Source organism: Erinaceus europaeus, chromosome 13, assembly GCF_950295315.1.
Source record: "Erinaceus europaeus chromosome 13, mEriEur2.1, whole genome shotgun sequence".
NCBI lineage: Eukaryota > Metazoa > Chordata > Mammalia > Eulipotyphla > Erinaceidae > Erinaceus > Erinaceus europaeus.
Genome location: NC_080174.1, coordinates 42,554,405 through 42,575,436, shown reverse-complemented (window position 1 = coordinate 42,575,436; position 21,032 = coordinate 42,554,405). Strand labels below are relative to the sequence as shown.

General features: G+C 45.5%; 1 protein-coding gene and 1 pseudogene across 2 annotated transcripts; one reads left to right on the top strand and one right to left on the bottom strand.

The window, feature by feature from the left end:
• Positions 1 to 535: 535 nt before the first annotated feature.
• On the bottom strand, positions 536 to 894 carry LOC103121946 (large ribosomal subunit protein eL31-like; annotated as a pseudogene).
• A 5,596-nt stretch (positions 895 to 6,490) lies between these two features.
• On the top strand, positions 6,491 to 20,002 carry FCN3 (ficolin 3). 2 transcript variants are annotated; one of them, XM_007532482.2, is made up of 8 exons: positions 6,491 to 6,623; positions 6,912 to 7,007; positions 7,731 to 7,775; positions 8,007 to 8,039; positions 8,241 to 8,368; positions 12,512 to 12,641; positions 12,765 to 12,899; positions 19,635 to 20,002. In XM_007532482.2, exons 1-8 carry the CDS (start codon positions 6,533 to 6,535, stop codon positions 19,874 to 19,876), a joined length of 900 nt encoding a protein of 299 aa, XP_007532544.1. In that variant the 5' UTR covers positions 6,491 to 6,532; the 3' UTR covers positions 19,877 to 20,002. The 2 variants fall into 2 exon arrangements, with proteins under 2 accessions (XP_007532544.1, XP_060061628.1); XM_060205645.1 differs by lacking the exon at positions 6,491 to 6,623 and having other exon boundaries at positions 6,942 to 7,007; positions 8,007 to 8,088.
• The last annotated feature ends 1,030 nt before the right edge of the window (positions 20,003 to 21,032 follow it).

Genomic DNA, 21,032 nt, shown 5'->3' with positions numbered 1-21,032 from the left:
CTTTTGTTACCCTTGTTGTTTATCATTGTCGTTGTTGGATAGGACAGAGAGAAATCAAGAGAGGAAAGGAAGACAGAGAGAGGGAGAGACAGATAGACACCTGTAGACCTGCTTCACCACTTGTGAATTGATTCCCTGCAGGTGGGGAGCCAGGGGGTCAAGCCAGTATCCTTATGCTGGTCCTTGTGTTTTGGGTCATGTGCGATTAACCTGCTGCAATACCACCCGGCCCCCAGCATGAGAGTCTTTTGCAGAGCTTTTAGGATGTCTCCTCAGCCCTGGCTTTTTTTTTTTTAAATACATTATGGGAAGGGGTCAGGCAGTGGTGCACCTGCTTAAGCTTACACATTATAGTGCCCAAGGTCCTAGGTTCAAGACCCTGATTCTGCAGCTTCAAGAGTATAGAATCAGGGTTGCATGTATCTCTCTGTTTCTCTCCCTCTTTATCTCCCCCTCCTCTCTCAATTTCTCTCTGTCTCTATCCAATAATAAATAAATAATTATATATTTTTGGTTTTGTAACTTTATTTGACAATCAATATTTAGTTCTCATCCACATTGTCCGTAGATTTTTGAAAGTGGTGACAGGTACATAGGTAACCAGTGTATACAGTATGGTGAATCTTCATCCTCATTGCGTTTTCTGGACAACCGTACCCAGATGCCATAGGGGACATTCCTTACTCCTTTGGCCCAGACAGCTTTGTTGAGCCTGGTGTCAACGTGCACATGTGGAGTGCCCATATCCTTCATGGCAAATTTCTAGATCTCTCTGAGTGCCCAAGGAGCATGTTCCTTGAAGCCCACGCCGTGGATATTGATGGTGTACTCCCGACTCACCATCTCATTGATGGAGGAACGGCCCTTCTTGTGGCCCTTGTTTGTGGGAGCCATTCTGCCGGGCCTAGACAGGAAAGAATAAATAATATTTTTAAAAAACAGAGATGCTACCAATCCTACAAAGAGCACCATGAGCAGCACTTTGAGGAGATAGGCTGCACACAGACATAGGCACACCTTTGCAAGAGTTTGGAGAGGACTGCTTTCTAGAAACAGGAACTGTGGAGTCTCAAGGCATTCACCTTATAAATTTATCCAGCAAATTCGCCTTTACCTCCATGTGCTCTGCTTCTCCTCATCCCCCACAAGCACTGGATTTGGCATAAAGATGGCCCTCAGGTGGGTAAGAATGAATGAATGAATGAATGAATGAATAAGCAGGTCTTCTTCCTGTATCACCAGAATCCCTTGCCAACTCAGACTTCACTCCTCACATCTGAACCAAGCTGTCCTTACTGGCCTCCTGGTCTCCTGATGCCCTCCCTAAGCTGCTCCTCCTATGACTATGCTTGTTAGCAGCTGCCTTCTAGGTCCTGCCAAGAGTTTTCCAAGGTATCTGAGGTTGGTTCTGAAGTCACTTTGCTAAGGGTGTCTTTCTGGAGGTCAGAGGGCATGGGGATTGAGAAAAACCCCTTTAGTCCTGGGTATAGTGCCAGAGAGCACAAGTTATATCCTGTCTCTGGGCCTTACTTGTTTTGCCATAGCTGCAGCTTTACCATTCCAGGATGACTTTTTCAGATAAGTGTGTGTGTGTGTGTGTGTGTGAGAGAGAGAGAGAGAGAGAGAGAGAGAGTAGCACCAAAGTGAGGACTAAGCTCAAACCTGAGTTATACACATGACAAAGCAGGCACACTATTCAGGTGAATTATTTTGTGAATTTTTTTTTTAGAGCGATAGAAAGAAACTGGGAAGGAATGGGGAGATACAGAGGGACAGAGGAAGAGAGACCCTGCTGTACGCTTTACCGCTTGTGAAACTTTCTCCCTTGTGAAAACCAGGGGCTTGAGCATTGTCATGTGTGATATGCCATATGCATCATCACCTGGCCCGTTTTGTGGACCTTAAGAAAAAGACTGAGGATGTGAGGGTGATCTGGTTGCGACATCTGCCATCCCACTGATCGCCAGGGTTGACTCAGCTGATCTGGCTGGCTAGGCGGGTGTTCCCTTCCTCCCTCACGGATCCATGTGCGTCCCTCCTGAAGCTGTGTGCTCGGTCGAAGAGGACGGCTTTCCCGGAATAGAGATGGACCGGTCTTCGGTCGAGGGTATACGAGTAGCTGCACTCCACTGCTAGAACCTCCAAAGAAGCTCTCAAGAAAAATACTGATAGAAAGTCGGGCGGTAGCACAGCGGGTTAAGTGCATGTGGCACAAAGCGGAAAGACCAGCATAAGGATCCCGGTTCTAGTCCCTGGCTGTCCATCTGCAGGGGAGTTGATTCACAGGTGATGAAGCAGGTCTGCAAGTGTCTACCTTTCTCTCCTCCTCTGTCTTCCTCTCCTCTCTCCATTTCTCTCTGTCCTATCTAACAGCGATGACATCAATAACAACAACAACAATAACTGCAACAACAATAAAAAACAATAAAGGAAAATAAATAGATATAAAATTTTTTTAAAAAGACAGATTTTTTGCTGTTGTTGTTTTTAACTGCAGAGGAGGGAGAGGACGAGAGCATCACTCTAGTACATGTGATAATGGATATTAAACTTGGGACCTCATGCTTGTAAATTTTGTATTCTAGTCATTGAACCACTTCCTAGGTCACATGAGCTAGCCCTTCTGTTTCATTTTTTAAATACTTATTTATTTATTCCCTTTTGTTGCCCTTGTCTTTTTATTGTTGTAGTTATTGATGTCACTGTTGGATAGGACAGAGAGAAATGGAGAGAGGAGGGGAAGACAGAGAGGGGGAGAAAAAGACAGACTCCTGGGGGACGGATGGGATGGGACACAGTCTTTTGGTGGTGGGAATGGTATTTAAGTACACTCCTATTAATTTGTAGTCATATAAATCACTAATTAATATGAAAGGGGAAAAATTGAATGTCTCAAACTTTTTAAATAACAGACTGACTCTTTTTAATACATATGCTGAGTCTTTGATATGTTGACTCTCTTAAAAGCTTAGACCAGGGAGAACAGAAGCAACTGGTGGCATAGCTACATACAAATAATGTCAAAGGACATAAATTATAGTGATGTTGCATATGATACAGCAAATCCTAACAGATTTTTCTCAAAGTTAACCCAATTGCCAAATAATGTGATTATAGCAACAATTATCTATTGTCTTCTTAAACCCTAAGATAGCAGGAACCTCCCGCTTCCTCTATAGAGCTTATATTTTTCCAGTCCTGGAACCTCTAGGGTGGGGCTCACTTTCCTGCATGCATCTCTCAATTCATACCAAATAATATTGCATCTGCCGATCCCAACCTAATCAATGCAACGAGTACCACCTCAGCATGCTTCACTTCAGACTGTGTCCAGAGACATCAGGCATGGAATGTCAACCCTTCACCCTCATTACTCAGGTGAGACCTTTCCTTTCATAGTATTCTCTAATTCCAGTCCAGGAGGTTCACTTCCTAACAAAGTCCCAAAACCTAGATATAGACCAGGTCCCGTGAGATAGAGCATATGTTCACATGTATCCATAAATTAGGGCAAAATATATACCTGAAAGCAAAAATACACAATAGTCTATAGTGAGTCAGTATCAAGTTCATAATGAAATAGTGTCTACTTAGACTTAGATACCCTCCTCACCTATTTCCTATTACAGTTCTCTCCCTCACTCCAAATCAAAGCAAGGACTGCAAAAGCTGAATAAGGGCAAGAGACTGGCATACTTTAACAATGACTCTTTAGTCACTATCAGGCCACCCCATCAGCTGGGGCCCTAATCAGGGAGTCCTGAGATTCCCAAACAGACTTGATGGGCCTAGACCTCGAATAAATCCCTCTTTCCATTTTTACTGGTCATTTCTATCAGGAACAACACAATAGACTCCTTTGTGGGCCCCCATAGGACCTTGCCCTCAACTTGTATCAACAATGGTAGAGAATGTTTCGTCTTCTGAAGGGAGGATGGACAACATACTCTATGCTACACCTGAGGAAGATGGGCCAATATTGGGGCAGCTTGGAATGTTCCTACTCACAACCACAGAATGTGAGCTCAGATCTACAGGGATGCAGAGGTCACATAGGCTCCTAAGCTGAATATGGGCCCCAGATTAGATAAAATCAATGGGGTTTACAGTCAACAATATTTATACCCCTTTCCCAAAGTAGGGAGCTACTCTCTTCCCTGATCCAGCTTTCTGGTCCTTTTTCTAGCCATGACATCATGTCCCCAGACAATAACTTGGATCCACCTGCATATCAGATTTCAGGCTCAGGAGAAAAAAGAAAAAGAAAAAAAACGTTGTATAACCACAGGCCTTTTGGAATATAACTAAAATATGCCTACTAGCTATTTACAAAATGGAGGGGCCCCCAACTCTTCATCTGCACTATCCCAGACTTTAGGTCCATGATTGGTCAACAATTTGTTTGGCTTTGTATGTTAACTCTCTTGTCAACCACCAGGTTCCAGATGCTAGCATGATGCTGACCAGACTTCCCTGGACAGACAATCCCACCAATATGTCCTAGATCTCCGCTTCCCCAGAGCCCTTCCCCACTAGGGAAAGAGAGAGACAGGCTGGGAGTATGGATCCACCTGTCAACACCCATGTTTAGTGGGGAAGCAATTACAGAAGCCAGACCTTCATCCTTCTGCAACCCACAGTGACCTTGGGTCCATACTCCTAGAGGGTTAAAGAGTAAGAAAGCTATGAGGGGAGGGGATGGGAGACAGAGTTCTGGTGGTGGGAATTGTATGGAGTTGTACCCCTCTTATCCTATGGTTTAGTCAATGTTTCCTTTTTATAAAGAAAAAAAAAAAAGACAGACACCTGCAGACGCGCCTCACCACCTGTGAAGGGACTCCCTTGCAGGTGGGGAGCCGGGGGCTCAAACTGGGATCCTCACGCCAGTCCTTGCGCTTTGTCCTACGTGTGCTTAACCCGCTGCACTACCACCCAACTCCCCTATTTCATTTTTTAAAATTTTAGATGGAGATGGAGAAATTGAGAGGAGAGGAGGAGATAAATAGGGAGAGAGAGAGAGGGAGAGAGAGATCTGTAGCACTGTTTCACCATTCATGATCCTTTCCCCCTGCAGGTGGGGACTGGAACCTTGACCCTGGGTCCTTTGGCATCATAGTGTGTGTGCTCTACTGGGTGCACCACCACCCAACCCCTTACTTAAAATGTTTATTTATTTATTTATTTTCTCTTTTGTTGCCCTTGTTTTTTTTATTGTTGTTGTAGTTATTATTGTTGTTATTGATGTCGTCGTTGTTGGATAGGACAGAGAGAAATGAAGAGAGGAGGGGAAGACAGAGGGGGGAGAGAAAGACAGACACCTGCAGACCTGCTTCACTGTCTGTAAAGTGAACCCCCTACAGGTGGGGAGCCAGGGGCTTGAACGGGAATCCTTATGCCGGCCAGTTCTTGAGCTTTGTGCCACATGCACTTAACCCACTGCGCTACTGCTGGACTCCCATTTAAATGTTTCTCTCATTATCTTTTTTAAATGATAAGCCCTGGCTTATGGTGGTGCAGGGAGTTGTACCTGGGACTTCAGAACCTCAGGTATGAAAGTCTCCTTGCATAACCATTATGCAATCTACCCCTGCCCATTAATTTTATTTATTTCATGGGAGAAGTGGGCTAGAGTCACACTCCAGATATATAGTGTAAGAAATTGAACTCAGGACCTCATGCTTGCAAGTCAGAGCTTGCCACCTCTGAACCACTTTTATTAATTATATAATTAATTGATTAATTAATTAATTTTCCTTTTGTTTCCCTTATTGTTTTTATTGTTGTAGTTATTATTGTTGTTATTGATGTCATTGTTGTTGGATAGGACAGAGAGAAATGGAGAGAGGGGGGGAAGACAGAGTGGAGGAGAGAAAGACAGACACCTGCAGACCTGCTTCACTGCCTATGAAGTGACTCCTGCAGGTTGGGGGCTGGAACCGGGATCCTTCTGCTGGTCTTTGAGCTTTGTGCCACCTGCGCTTAACCCGCTGCACTAACATCTGACTCCCTCCCCCTTTTTAAAAGATTAATTTATTATGAGATGAAGAATAAGAGAGGGAGAGGGAAGATGTGAGAAAGGGAGGGAGATCAGAGTACCGCTCAGCTCTGGTATGAGGTGGTGCTGGGGACTGAACCAAAGGCCTGAAGATCTTTGAGGCTTGAGGCATGCAAATTGGTTATGTAACAGGCTGAGCTGTATCCCTGGTTCCTGTTTCTTCTTGTTTATTCATTCATTTAACTTTGCACTGGGTCTATAATCCAGAGCCAACAACAATGGCTATGCATGGGGCAATGTGAGGACTAAAGCTGATGTACAAACCACAGCAAGCATGGCCTGGGAATATAGTGGGTGCAGACACAACAGTGATAATTCCCATTTTCTCAAGGGAGAGGAAGGAAACGCCCCACCTCCTGCTGGCTCCAGCCTGCGTGAGGTTTCCCGGTGAAGAACAATGGAAGGAAGTCCTGTGTATTCTCCCACCAACCTTTCCCCCTTTACAAACTGCTGTGCTCCCTCCAGAGTGCCAGCAAGATGGACCTTCTGTGGACCCCACTCTTCTTTCTAGTCCTCTTACTAGGGGAGCCTTCCTGCCTGAGGACCCAGGAGCACCCCAGCTGCCCAGGTAGTGGCCCAGAGAGTCCTCAACGATGCACCCCCAGGCTCTGTTAGGCTGTCCTTCTCCCAGACTCTCAGCCTCAAGGGGCCAGGTGGAAGTTTGATGACTTGAGTTCTGCCATCACTACATTTGAATGGATGCAGAGGGTTCCAGGTCTTTCTAGCTCCCAAGGCAAGCACCGACCACCAGGCTCTCAGGGACGATAAGGAAACTACATAGAGGTCTGGAACATGCATGTCCACTCCTCTCCTCTTCAGCTGCCCTGTGCCCACTCAGCTCCATGTCTCCCTGCAGAACCCAGGGAATTGGAAGCCAGCAAAGTTGTCATCCTGCCCAGTTGTCCTGGAGTCCCAGGAAGTCCTGGGGAGAAGGGAGCTCCAGGTCCCCCAGGTAAGAGATGCCGGGGAGCAAGTGAGGATTGGTGGGGAGGGACAGTTGGGACTCTGGGGGTGCATTGGCTACTGCTCAGTGAAGATGAAGTGTTTGTCTACAATCAAAGGACCAGGAAAGCAGTCTGGAAGTGGCACAACGGATAAAGTGTTGGACTCTCAAACATGAGGTCCCGAACTTTATCTCCAGGAGCACATACTTGAGAGTGATGCTCTGGTTCTTTCTCCCCACATGCTTCTCACTAGCAAATAAGTCTTAAAAGAAGGAAAAAAAGAAAGAAAGAAGAAAGGAAGTAAGAAAAGAAAAAAGGGAAGAGGGAGTTGGGCGGTAGCGCAGCAGGTTAAGCACAGGTGGCACAAAGCACAAGGACCAGCGTAAGGATCCCAGTTTGAGCCCCTGGCTCCCCACCTGTAGGGGGGTCGCTTCACAAGCAGTGAAGCAGGTCTGCAGGTGTCTTTCTCTCCCCCTCTCTGTCTTCCCCACCTCTCTCCATTTCTCTCTATCCTATCCAACAACGACAACATCAATAACAACAACAATAATGGTTACAAAAATAAAACAACAAGGGCAACAAAAGAAAGTAAATAAATAAATGTTTTTTAAAAAGAAAGAAAAGGGGGAAGGGTGCATCTGGGTTGTAACTTTTGGCTCCAAATCCCTCCTTAATATGTTGGTACTGGGGATGAAGTAGTATATAAGGCCTCTCTACCCTTGGGATTTCAGGGCATCCTGGACCACCAGGCAAGATGGGACCCCAGGGTGAGCCTGGTAAGTGTGGAACCAGGGTCCTCTTTTCTTTGTTTCTGTCCCTGGGCTAGAGAGAGGGAGGGCTCTGTTTGGCTACTGCTCAGCTTGGTTTGGATTGATTTCATTTAAGGATCTGGAAGAACGGGAGGGTTAGGAGAAGGGCCTGGATACCCCCACCACCAGTGGCTCGTGGGCATTCCCTTGAGGGTACTGAGCCCTCAGAACCAACACTCCCTCTTCTACCTTGGCTAGGAAAAGCAGCGAACTTTCTTCAGTGCCAGGATGGTGAGGCAGCCTTTGGAGGAGCCGGGAACTTGGAGGCAGGCCATACCAGGTGCTGGTGACTCACAGGCATGGCCGTCTCTTCTGGAATCCAAAGGAGCTGCAAGGGCCCTGGAAGGCTTTCAAGGGACAAGTTCCACTACCTTGGGGTGTGGGTCAGAGAATAACTTGGGAGCCCCCCTCAACCCATCCTCTGTTTCTCAGGCCCTAGAAGATGCCAGGAGCTGATGAGCCAGGGTGCCACCTTGAGTGGCTGGTACCATTTGTGCTTACCTAATGGCAGAGTGCTCTCAGTCTTCTGTGACATGGACAAAGCAGGAGGTGGCTGGCTGGTGAGTGGTAGAAAGGAACTCGGCCTAGGCCCAGTGAGCAATTCTTCTCTTGGTCTCTAGGGGGAGCCAAAGCCCACTAGTGCCAAGGCACTTCCCAGATTACAGTCTTCCTGAGCTCCAGGAGAACCTGAAGGTCTGAGAAGGCCTCAGAGAGGAGATCCCATTTGAAGGGGACCTGAAGGCTGTGCAGAAGCTCTTATCACTGGTGAGGTGCAGAGGAACATCCCAGGTAGAGAGAAAGACAAATCTGAGGGTGGAGGGGTGGGTGTGGGCACGCAAATGAGAAAGAGCAGAGAGCTGAGGTTGACTGGTGTGGCCTCAGCATGGATCAGAGCTTCTGCAAAGTCCAGGCCTGTAGGGCAGCACATGATCAGGAGCACCGAGGACAATAAGGAGCCAGGAAAATGTTTGGGGCATGGAAAGGACCAGGTCAGATTTATAGTTCAGGAAGAACTACAGGGGGCCGACGGTAGTGCAGCAGGTTAAACACATGGCACCAAGCTCAAAGACCAGCATAAGGACTCGGGTTTGAGCCCTGCTCCTCACCTGCAGGGGCGTTGCTTCATGAGTGGTGAAGCAGGTCTGCAGGTGTCTATCTTTCTCTCCCCCCTACCATTTTCCCCTCCTCTCTGTATTTCTCTCTGTTCTATCCAACAACAACAAAACAATAATAATAACAGCAATAGTGATAAACAACAAGAGCAACAAAAGGGAAAAAAAATATCCTCCAGGAGCAGTGGGTTCATAGTGCAGGCATTGAGCCCTAGCAATAACCCTAGAGGCAAAAAAAACAAACACCAAAACTATATATAACTATTTATTATACTGTGGAAGGGGTATCACAGTGAACATCAAGAATGAAGTTTTAGGGACCAGGTGGTAGTGCACTGGATTAAGCACACATAGTAGGAATGAAGTCTTAGGGACACAGGTTAGGAGAACTTCAAGAGTCCAGGCGGAAGACAGTGGGCAAAAGCAGCAATGGAAATTAGAAGATATTTTGCAGAGAATCTCTGTAGAGCTTGAGGACTGCTTGGCTTCTTCTTCTAGTGTTTGCCCTTCTTCCGTAGCCAGTCAACAGCGTCAGGTTGAGCCTGATGTAAAGTTTCGAGACCTCCTTTGAATCTGGAGAGGTGGCAGTCGTTGACTATGTGGGTCATAGTCTGTCTGTAGCCGCAGGGGCAGTTGGGGTCGTCTCTGGCTCCCCAGCGATGGAACATAGCGGCACACCGGCCATGGCCTGTTCGATAGCGATTGAGGAGGGCCCAATGATAACGTGCTAGGTCAAAGCCAGGTTGACGCTTGCAGGGGTCTGTGATGAGGTGTTTGTTCTTTACCTCAGCTGACTGCCAACTCTGTTTCCAAGAGACTGGAACAGAGAAGTTCAGTGTAGGCGTAGGGGACCAGATTGGGTGACGAGACGTCAAGCGTTGGACAGGGTGGGCGAAGATACCCGCGTATATTGGCAGGTCCAGTCGAGCGTAGACGTGGGAAATGAACTTAGATGATGCCGCATCCCGACGAATATCTGGCGGGGCGATGTTGCTAAGAACTGGCAGCCATGGAACCGGGGTGGAACGGATGGTTCCAGAAATTATCCTCATGGAGGAATATAATTTGGAATCGACCAAGTGGACATGGGGGCTACGGAACCATACTGGGGCACAGTATTCTGCAGTGGAATAGCATAATGCCAGAGATGATGATCGTAGTGTGGAAGCACTCGTGCCCCATGAGGAGCTGGCCAGTCTTGCAATGATGTTATTCCTCGCGCCCACCTTTGCTGCAGTTTTTATGAGATGTTCGTGAAATGACAGAGTGCGATCGAGAGTAACGCCAAGATAGACTGGCTGGGCTTCATGCCGGATTCTCGTATCGCCAAGCTGCACATTAAGCTCACGCGAGGCCGAGGCATGGTGTAGATGGAAAACAGATGATACCGTTTTTGCAGTGCTAGGGATTAGTCGCCATTTTTTACAGTAATCAGATATCAGAGACATGTCTTTCGTGAGTGTTTCCTTGAGGATGTCGAACTTGGATGCCTGAGTTGCACAGCAGATGTCATCGGCGTAGATGAACTTCCTTGAAGAAGTTTCTGCTTGGCTAAAATAAGACAGCAGGGGAAGGGGGACAGAGGAAGGATCATGGCTAAGAGGTCAGCTTTTGCTTCTGGAGGTTACCTCTTTGTTTTAATACCTTGCTTTTTAGCTTAATAAATTAAAGCAGGTAGTTAAAAGTATTTACTTATTATTTTGGGTAGAGGCAAAGAGAAATTGAATGGGAAGGGAGCTATAAAGAGGAAGAGAGACACCTGCAGCATAGTTTCATCACTCGTGAAGCTTCCCCCCTGCAGGTGGGGACCAGGGCCTTAAACCCAGGTCCTTGCACACTGTAATGTGTGTGTTCTACCAGGTGTGTCACCACCCAGCCCCTAAAGCAGATGATTTTTTAAAGATTTATTTATTAATGAGATGAGGGGAAGAGAGAGAACCAGAGCATCACACTTGCACATAGGACCTCATGCTTGAGAGTCTAATGCTTTATCCACTGCATCACCTCTCAAGTCATTAATGCAGGTAATGAAAATAAAAAGATTTATCTATTTACCAGTGATAGAGTTAAGAGCATCACTCTGGCACATGCAATGCTGGAGATTGAACCCAAGACCTGTGATTATAACTCTGGCACTCTCCTCCTTGCATAACCGCCTGAGACACAAGGAGGCAATTTTCAAGCTGACTCTCAGCACAGGAAGACAATAATACCTCTATCATTTTAGCCTCTCCCAGAGAGTGCAAGGTTTCAGTGTGAACTTGAGTGTCAGCAAAAGTTAACAAGGGAATGTTTTCCAGTACAGTCACAGGTACAGCTCACTGGACTTACTTTTTAGAAAAGCAACATGTTCACAGTCCAAGGAGAGAGGGCTGCCTGCCCACTGCCCACACCTCACAGTGTATCTACTCTCAGCTGTCACTATCCGTGCTTCTTGGCTGGTGTCCAGCTTGCAGTAATGGCTGGTGTGATGACCTTCTCTGAAGATATATTTTGCCTTCTTCTGGCTGCTGATGCACAGGGGATCTGGGAGAGAGAATAAGGCAGCAGCAGAGGTTTGGGGGAGTTTATTGTTAAGAAATAATCACCAAGAGAAGGGTGGGCAGTAAAAAGGAGCCACCTGACTCACAGATAAGAAAGAGAGGCATGGCAGCAAGGAGAGAGCTAATTGCTTGTCTGCTAGGCAGGGATGTATTGGTTATATTCATTTATTTTTCTTTTCTTTCTTTTTTTTTAATAGGGTGGCCCTTGAGAGGGAGCCAATCTCTTTAAAATATTGAATAATATTTAAATATTACTTATTATTGGATAGAGACAGCCAGAAATCAAGAGGGAAGGGTTTCAATTAAGAGGGAGAGAGAGATTGGGAGTCGGGCGGTAGCGCAGCGGGTTAAAGCGCAGGTGGCGCAAAGCACACGGACCGGCATAAGGATCCTGGTTCGAGCCCCTGGCTCCCCACCTGCAGGGGAGTCGCTTCACAGGCGGTGAAGCAGGTCTGCTGGTGTCTATCTTTCTCTCCCCCTCTGTCTTCCCCTCCTCTCTCCATTTCTCTCTGTCCTATCCAACAACGACAACAACAATAATAACTACAACAATAAAACAACAAGGGCAACAAAAGAGAATAAATAAATAAAATAAAAAATATATATAAAAAATTAAAAAAAAAAAAAGAGGGAGAGAGACAGAGAGATACCTGCAGCCCTGCTTCACTTCACCACTCATGAAGTTTTCCCCCTGCAGATGAGGACCGGGGGCTCAAGCCCACATCCTTGTGCACTCAGCCAGGGGCACCCAGCTTCAGTTATATTCATTTCTGTGAAAACTGGGTCTGTGAGAAAGTAGGGTGAAAGAATGTGTTAGTAGCCTGGCCTCTTGAAGTTCTCCTAACCTGTGTCCCTAAGCTTTCATTCTTGGTCTCCACTCTAATACACCTTCCATGGTATATAATATATAGTTATATTATATACAATATTAACAAGGATATAATATATATTGTGTCTAATATACATAAAACAATATATAATTCTTTCTGAAATAGAAATCTGACCCTGGCATCAGGGGTAAGAGCCTTATAATTCTCTGTCTCCCTAGGTGTTCCAGAGACGACAGGATGGCACTGTGGACTTCTTCCGCTCTTGGTCCTCTTACAAAGCAGGCTTTGGGAGCCAGGAGTCAGAATTCTGGCTGGGAAATGAGAATTTGCACCAGCTTACGCTCCAGGGTAACTTCCTGGCAGAGTTGAGGGACACTGAGGGGTTAGGGGTAGGGGTCATTCCTCTGAACTTCTGTATCCTCAGCCTGGGGTCTGCAGAGTCCCCCAGCCCTGCCTTACCCTTCCTCTCAGGAACCTGGGAGCTGTGGGTGGAGCTGGAGGACTTCAATGGCGCCCATACCTTTGCCCACTATGAGAGTTTCCGGCTCCTTGGGGAGGCAGAACACTACAAACTGGTGCTTGGCAAGTTCTTAAAGGGAACTGCAGGTAAGTGAGCCTGACGAGGAGGGAGAAGAGGTGAAGGAGGCTGACTCCATTCCCAGCATAATTCCTTCTCTGTAGTCTCAACTTCCTCATCAAAGAAATGGCAGTCATTAGAGAGGATGGTCCAGGAGTGAAGTAAGTGCACTTTGGATCAAACAGTCCTCAGTTTATTGACTTATTCTTAATTATTTTTTTTTTTAAGTTTTCACTTTATGGTTTATGGTGCTGCCAGGGATTAAACCTGGGGCCTCAGAATCTCAGGCATGAAAGTCTATTGCATAGGGGCCAGGTGGTGGTGCACACATGTTACAATGTGCAAAGACCAAGGTTCAATCCCCCAGCCCCCACTTGTAGGGGGAAAGCTTCTCAAATGGTAAAGTAATTATCCAGGTGTCTCTCTATCTCTCTCCCTCACTATCTTCCCCTTCTTACTCAATTTCTCTGTCTCTATCCAATAAATAAATAAAATATTTAAAAGATGATACTTTAAAAAGTCTGTTGCATAAACTGCTGAGCTACTTCCCTATTTTATTTTTGACGATTAAAAATTAAGGGGGGGGCTGGAGAGACAGTATAATAATTATGCAAGAGACTTTCATGCATGAAATTCTGAATCCCAAGTTTTTAAAAAATATTTATTTCCTTTTATTGCCCTTGTTGTTTTATTGTTGTAGTTATTATTGATGTCGTTGTTGGATAAGACAGAGAGAAATGGAGAGAGGAGGGGAAGACAGAGAGGGGGAGAGAAAGAGAGACACCTTCAGACGTGCTTCACTGCCTGTGAAGCAACTCCCCTGCAGGTAGGGAGCCGGGGGCTCAAACCGGTCCTTGTGCTTTGTGCCACATGCCCTTAACCCACTGCTTAGCCCAATTCCTTTTTTTTCTTTTTTTTTTACCCATACACTGCTCAGCTCTGGCTTATAGTGGTGCAAGGGGATTGAATTTAGGAGTTTGGAGCCTCAGGCATGAGTCTCTTTGTATAACCATTATGCTATCTACTCCCTGCCCTAAGTCCAAAGTTTCAATTACCAGCACCACCATAACCCAGAGATGAGCAGTGCTCTGGTATGTCTTTCTTTCTTTCTTTCTTTCTTTCTTTCTTTCTTTCTTTCTTTCTTTCTTTCTTTCTCATTGTTGTTGTAGTTATTGTTGTTGTTATTGATGTCCTCGTTGTTGGACAGGACAGAGAGAAATAGAGAGAGGAGGGGAAGACAGAGAGGAGGAGAGAAAGACAGACACCTGCAGACCTGCTTCACTGCCTGTGAAGCGACTCCTCTGCAGGTGGGGAGCCGGGGCTGGAACTGGGATCTTATCTCAGTCCTTGTGCTTCACGCCACGTATGTTTAACTCGCTGCGCTACCGCCTGACCCCCATGGTATTTCTATTTCTATCTCTTTTTCATATATGGGGCTGGGTGGTGGCACACCTGCTGGGGTGCACATGCTACAGTGCAGAAAGACCCGGGTTCAAGTCGCTGCCCCCCACCTAGAAGGGGAAAGCTTCATGAGTGGTGAAGCAGTGCTGCAGGTGCCTCTCTCCCCCTCCCTCTCCTCTTTCCGTCTCAATTTCTAGCCAACAAATAATAAAATAAAAATGAAAAGAAAACTAAACTATTATAATCCATTAAGTATATACATAATTTTAAAAAAATTATTGGAGCAGCCCAGAAGGTGGCACAGTAGATAAAGCATTGTACTCTCAAGCATGAGGTCCCAAGTTTGATCCCCAGCATCATGTGCCAGACTGATGCTCTGGTTTTCTCTCTTGTTCTTCCTGTCTCTCATAGATAAATCTTTAAACAAGATTTAAAAATATTGGGGTGACTGGTAGATGTCTTACCTGGTAGAGCACACACTACCATGTACTCCCAGGCTTGAGATCATGTTCATCACATGAGAGCATTTGCATGCAGTGAGGGGAGGTTGGTTTCACTGGAGGTGGAACAGTGCTGTGCAGTCTCTCCTTCACACTCTACTTTTTTTTTTTTTTTTGCATCCAGGGTTATTGCTGGGGCTCGGTGCCTGCACTATGAATCCACTGCTCCTGGAGGCCTTTTTTCCCCCCTTTTGTTGCTCTGGTTGCTTTTTTTATTGTTGTTGTGGTTATTATTATTGTTGTTATTGATGTTGTTATTGTTGGACAGGACACAAAAATGGAGAGAGGAGGGGAAGACAGAGAAAGGGAGAGAAAGACACCTGCAGACCTGTTTCACCACCTGTGAAGCGACCCCCCTGCAGGTGGGGAACCGGGGCCTTAAACCGGGATTCTTGCTTAGGTCCTTCCAATTTGCGCCCTGTGTGCTTAACCTGTTGTGCTACTGCCCAACCCCCTTCTTCTTCTTTTATTTTTAACCAGAGCTCTGATCCCCTCTGGGTTTATCTGGATCATGGCGCTGCTTTGTCATGTCCTTGACCCACACTCAAGCCTGGCTCCCACACATTAAAGGAGGTTTTGGTACTATGGTATCGTTCCCTCTCCCCTTCTATCTCTGTGTCTGTCTTCCTGAAATACTTCAGCTTGGAGCAGTGAAGCTCCAATGATAGTAAATAAATATTAACTTGTTTGTTTATACATTCATTTACTTATTTTTAGTCTCTGGAGCCTTGAGCCTGTATGATTCCACTACTCACAGTGGACTTTATTTTTCTTTTTTAGTTTTATGTTTTTTGGGTTTTTTTTACCAGAACACTACTCAGCTCTGGCTTATGATACTGTGTGTGTGTGGCGGGGGGAATTGAACCTGGAACTTTGGAGCCTCAGGCATAAGAGTCTCTTTGCATAACCATTATGCTATCTACCCCACCCTCTTTTTTAGTTTTATATAGAAAGAAACAGAGTGGTCTGGGAGGTGGCACAGTAGATCAAGCTTTGGACTCTCAAGCATAAGATCAAGTTCAATCCCCAGCAGCACATGTACCTGAGCGATATCTGGTTCTGTCTCTCTCTCCTCCTATCTTTCTCATAAATAAATAAATAAACAAATAAATTCTTAAATTTTTTAAAATAAGTATTCTTTTTAATTTATTTTTATTTATTCATTTATTTTCCCTTTTGTTGCCCTTGTTCTTTTATTGTTGTAGTTATTATTGTTGTTGTTATTGATGTCGTCATTGTTAGATAGGACAGAGAGAAATGGAGAGAGGAAGGGAAGACAGAGAGGGGGAGAGAAAGACAGACACCTGTAGACCCGCTTCACCGCCTGTGAAGCGACTCCACTGTAGGTGGGGAGCCGGTGGCTCGAACCGGGATCCTTAGGCCAGTCCTTGCGCTTTGTGTCACAAGCTCTTAACCCACTGTGCTACCGCCTGACTCCCAAAAATTTTTTTAAAAAAAGGAAGAAAGAAACAGAAATAGAAAGAGAAGAGATACAACAGCACCATTCCACCATCATGGAGCTTCCTCTGATGCTGTGCACGATGCCCGGGGCTCAAACCCCAGGTGAAAGTACTGCGTGAACAATCTCCCAACATTTTTTTTTTGCCTCTGTCAAACTTTTTTTAAAAAATTTCTTTATTGTCCTCTATCAAACTGCATGAACAATCTCCCAACATTTTTTTTTCCTCTGTCAAACTTTTTTTTAAAATTTCTTTATTGTCCTCTGTCAAACTTTTAATGGTAACAAAAGGAAATGGGTGGTTTGCATATATATATATTTTTTATATTACACCACAATGAAAGATTTATTTATTTTAATTGGGGGATTAAATGTTTTATAGTTGACAGTGAATACAATAGTTTGTGTGTGCTTAACATTTCCCAGTTTTCTACGTAACAATACAACCCCCACTAGGTCCTCTGCCAGCATGTTCCAAGGACCTGAACCCACCCGGGAGTCTTTTACTTTGGTGCAATACACCAACTTTTTTTTTTTTTTTAAATAAGTGTGTGAGAGCAGAGCATTGGTATATAATATGCACTGCTGGGATGGAACCTACGGGCCCACTCCCACTCATACATACATATTCTATTTCTGAGCCAGTTCTTTGCTCCTACTCCCGAGGTGCTTTTTTTTTTTTTTTAATAGAGGCAGAGAGAGAATGAAATAATGAAATACATCACAGCACTGAAGCTTCTTTCTCCTTCTCCTCCTTTTTTAAAAAATTTATTTTATTTATTTTCCCTTTTTTTGCCCTTGTTTTTTATTGTTGTAGTTATTATTGTTGTTTTTTTTGCTGTCGTTGTTGGATAGGACAGAGAGGAATGGAGAGAGGAGGGGAACACAGAGAGGGGGGAGAGAAAGACAGACACCTGCAGACCTGCTTCACTGTGAAGTGAGCCCCCTGTGAAGTGAACCCCCTGCAGGTGGGGAGCCAGGGGCTCAAACCGGGATCCTTAAGCTGCTGGTCCTTGCACTTTGCTCCACGTGCACTTAACCCGCTGCACTATCGCCGGACTCCCTTCTCTCTTTTCTCTTGTTTCTTTTTAATCTTTTATCTTCAGGGTGATCACTGGGGCTCAGTACCGGCACTATGAATCCACTGCTCCTGGAGGCTATTTTTTTTCCTTTTGTTGCCCTTGTTGTTTATCGTTGTTGTTATTATTGTTGTTATTGCTGTCATTGTTGTTGGATAGGACAGAGAGAAATCGAGAGAGGAGAAGACAGAGAATGGGAGAGAAAGATCGACACACCAGCAGACTTGCTTCACCACCTGTGAAGTGCCCCCCCCCCCCCGCAGGTGGGGATTCGGGGGCTTGAACTGGGATCCTTATGTGGGTCCAGGCGCTTCACTCCATGTTCACTTAATCTGATGTGCTACCGCCCACCCCATTTTTTTTTCCTCCAGGGTTATCACTGGGGCTCAGTGCCTGCACTACAAATCCACTGCTCCTGGAGGCCATTTTTCCCCATTTTTGTTGCCCTTGTTGTTGTTATTATTGTTATTGTTGCTATTGCTGCTGTTGTTGGATAGAATGGAGAGAAATCAAGAGAGGAGGGGAAGACAGAGAAGGGGAGAGAAAGACAGACACCTGCAGACCTGCTTCACTGCCTGTGAATCGACCTCCTTGCAGGTGGAGAGCTGGAGGGTCGAACGAACCAGGATCCTTACACAGGTTCTTGCTCTTGGCGCCATGTGCACTTAACCCACTGTGCCACCGTCCGGCCCCTTGCCCCATTTTTTAATTTAAATGTTATTTTATTTAGGGCTAGGAAGACATCATAATGATCATGCAAAGAACTTCTATGCCCGAGGCTCTGAGGTCCCAAGATCAATCCCCAGTACCATCATAAATTAGAGCTAAGCAGTTGTGCTGTCTTTTTCTCTCTGTACTTCTCTCATTAAAATAAAATAAACAGAATATATATACATATACATATACATATACATATACATATACATATACATATATATATATTTGCCTCCAGGGTTACTTCTGGGGCTTGGTGCCTGCACTACAAATCCACTGCTCCTGGAGGCCATTTTTTTCCCATTTTGTTGCCCTTGTTGTCGTTATTGTTATTGTTGCCACTGATGTTGTTGTTGGATGGGACAGAGAGAAATAAAGAGAAGAGGGGAGACAGAGAGGGAGAAAGACAGACACCTGCAGACCTGCTTCACGGCTTGTGAAACCAGCCCCCTGCAGATGGGGAGTGGAGGGGGGCTCAAACCAGGATCCTTATGTCGGTCCTTTAGCTTAGTGCCATGTGCGCTTAACCTGTTGTGCTACTGCCCAACAGATAAAATATTTAAGGTTTTATTTACTTGTTTATTAGAGACAGAGAAACTGAGAGGGAAGGGAAAGATAGGGAGAGAGAAACTTGCAGCACTGCTTCACCACTCTTGAAGATTCCCCCCTGCAGATGGGGACCAGAGGGTTGAATTCAGGTCCTTCCGCAGTGTAATGTGCACTCTACCAGATGTGCCACCACTTGGTACTGAAGCTTCTTTCAATATAGTAGAAATTGAATCTAGGTTGTGCGCATGGCAAAGCAGCACACTATCCAAGTTAGTTATTTCCCTGGCCCTATTTATTTTCCTGTGAGAGAGATACAGAGATAGAGAGGCCAGAGCAATACTAAGCTCCAGTATATGGTGGTACCAGGGATTGAACCTGAGACCTCTGGGGCCTTGGCATGAAAGACCCCATGTAGCCTGGCATACTACATCTGCATATATCCCAGGCCACCACTCCTGAGTTTCAGTCCAGTGCTGTAGTTTACTGTGTGACTTTGGGCAGTTCCTCTCTGCCTCAGTGAAATGGGCAAGGAGATAGGAAGGAGACTGTGGCAGCCTTCTGAAGCTCTGTTGAGTGTGATCATTATCTGCTACAGAAGAGGAACTGGGGCATTTATTATTTATTTATTTATTGCTTTAGAAATGTTGAGGAGAGACTTGAAAAAGGGAAGTGGTTATGAGGAAGTGCCTGAGGGAGACCCCTTCCTGACCAGGCCTCTGCAGAATCCTTCCAGCTCTCCCTGGCAGAGTTGTTCAGGCCACTGGTGAAGGTGGGAGGAGACAAAGGATCTAGAAAGAAGCTGCGGATTCTTGGAGGGGACAAGAGATTGAACAATTAGTGTCTTTGCAGTCACAGTGCTGACTTCAAATTCTAAAGACCCTATAACTAGCCAAGAGATCTTGGGCAAAATATCCTGCCCCCTTGTCCTGCCATTTCCTCAGAAGGCCCGATGAAACCAACCCACCTATCTCAGAGCTGGCCTGAGGGTCCTATGACTGCACACCCTCAGGGTTGCCAGGCACAGTGCCAAGTTACCAGTGTCTCTTCTCCCTTCCCTGCCAGGGGACTCCCTGAGCCTCCACAACGGGACACCCTTCACTACCAAAGATGCTGACCACGACACAAGTGATGGCAACTGTGCCGTGATCGTCCACGGTGCCTGGTGGTATAAAGCCTGCTACAGTTCTAATCTCAATGGACGCTATGCCATGTCCCAGGCCACTGCCCACACCTATGGCATCGACTGGGCCTCAGGCCTCGGCGTGGGAAAACCATACCGAAAGGTTCGCATGATGCTTCGTTAGGGAGACCTGACACCCTGCGCCCTTATCTTCCTTGCACAGCTTCTGAATCCTCAACTACTCTTTCCCCATTGCTAACTGCCTTTGCTCTCTCTTTGACATTTAAAGATAAAATAGTTTTTAACCCTTTCTTGGCTGTAAGACTCTTCTGGTGACTAGAAAATTCTCAGTAAGTCAGATCAAGGACACAGGTTCCAGCCCTATATAAGGGAGACTTTCTTGCATTCAGCAAGAAGGATGGGGCAGTCTCATAAAGTAGAATACTGCTTTCAGCAGATGTGCACAGAACTTGGAAGGGGTGCAGCCATTCTCAATGTCCTTAGGTCTTCTTGTGAATAAATAAGTTTTGTGGTGGGACTCACACAGATTCTTATCCTCCTTGTCCCATGTTTGTCCTCTCTATGCCATTCCTTTCCACCTCAGCCTCTGTTGTAAACCACATTCTCATTCTGTACTACTTCTTTTTTTAAAAAAAAAGTTTCTTTTTAAGTATTTATTTATTTATTCATTCCCTTTTGTTCCCTTTGTTGTTTTATTTTTGTAGTTGCTATTGATGTTGTCATTGTTGGATAGGACAGAGAGAAATGGAGATAGGAGGGGAAGTCAGAGGGGGAGAGAAAGATAGACACCTGCAGACCTGCTTCACCGCCTGTGAAGGGACTCCCCTGCAGATGGGGAGCCAGGGGCTCGAACCGGGATTCTTCAGCCGGTTCTTGCACTTAGCGCCACCTGTGCTTAACCTGCTGCGCTACCGACTGACTCCTTCTATACTACTTCTTATCCCTTTAGCAGTTGGCTTGAATTCACAGTCAAATCAAGGAAGTTATATTTCCCCCTCATGGAGTAATAGGACAGTGAAACAGTAGTAATTAAGTTAGTTTTTATTGAGCATTTACTTTGTCAGACTCACATTCTAGAAAGTGGCTGAGCAATAAATATAATAATATTTATTTATTTATTTATTTATTTTATCAGAGCACTGCTCAGTTCTGGCTTAGGGTGGTGCAGGAGATTGAACCTGTGACTTTGGAGCCTCAGGCAGGAGAGGCTCATTGTATAACCAGTATGCTATCTATCCCCACCAATAAATATTTTAAAATTTTATTTAGTTACATGAGAATGCCAGAGAATCAGTCTGGCACATGTGATGCCAGAGGTT

Bases quoted from the DNA above. Each gene is read 5' to 3' on its own strand.
- FCN3 (XM_007532482.2), top strand. From the start codon at position 6,533: ATGGACCTTCTGTGGACCCCACTCTTCTTTCTAGTCCTCTTACTAGGG. The intron at 7,008-7,730 runs GTAAGAGATGCC...TTGGGATTTCAG, and splicing joins GGGAGCTCCAGGTCCCCCAG to GGCATCCTGGACCACCAGGC. The intron at 12,642-12,764 runs GTAACTTCCTGG...CCTTCCTCTCAG, and splicing joins GCACCAGCTTACGCTCCAGG to GAACCTGGGAGCTGTGGGTG.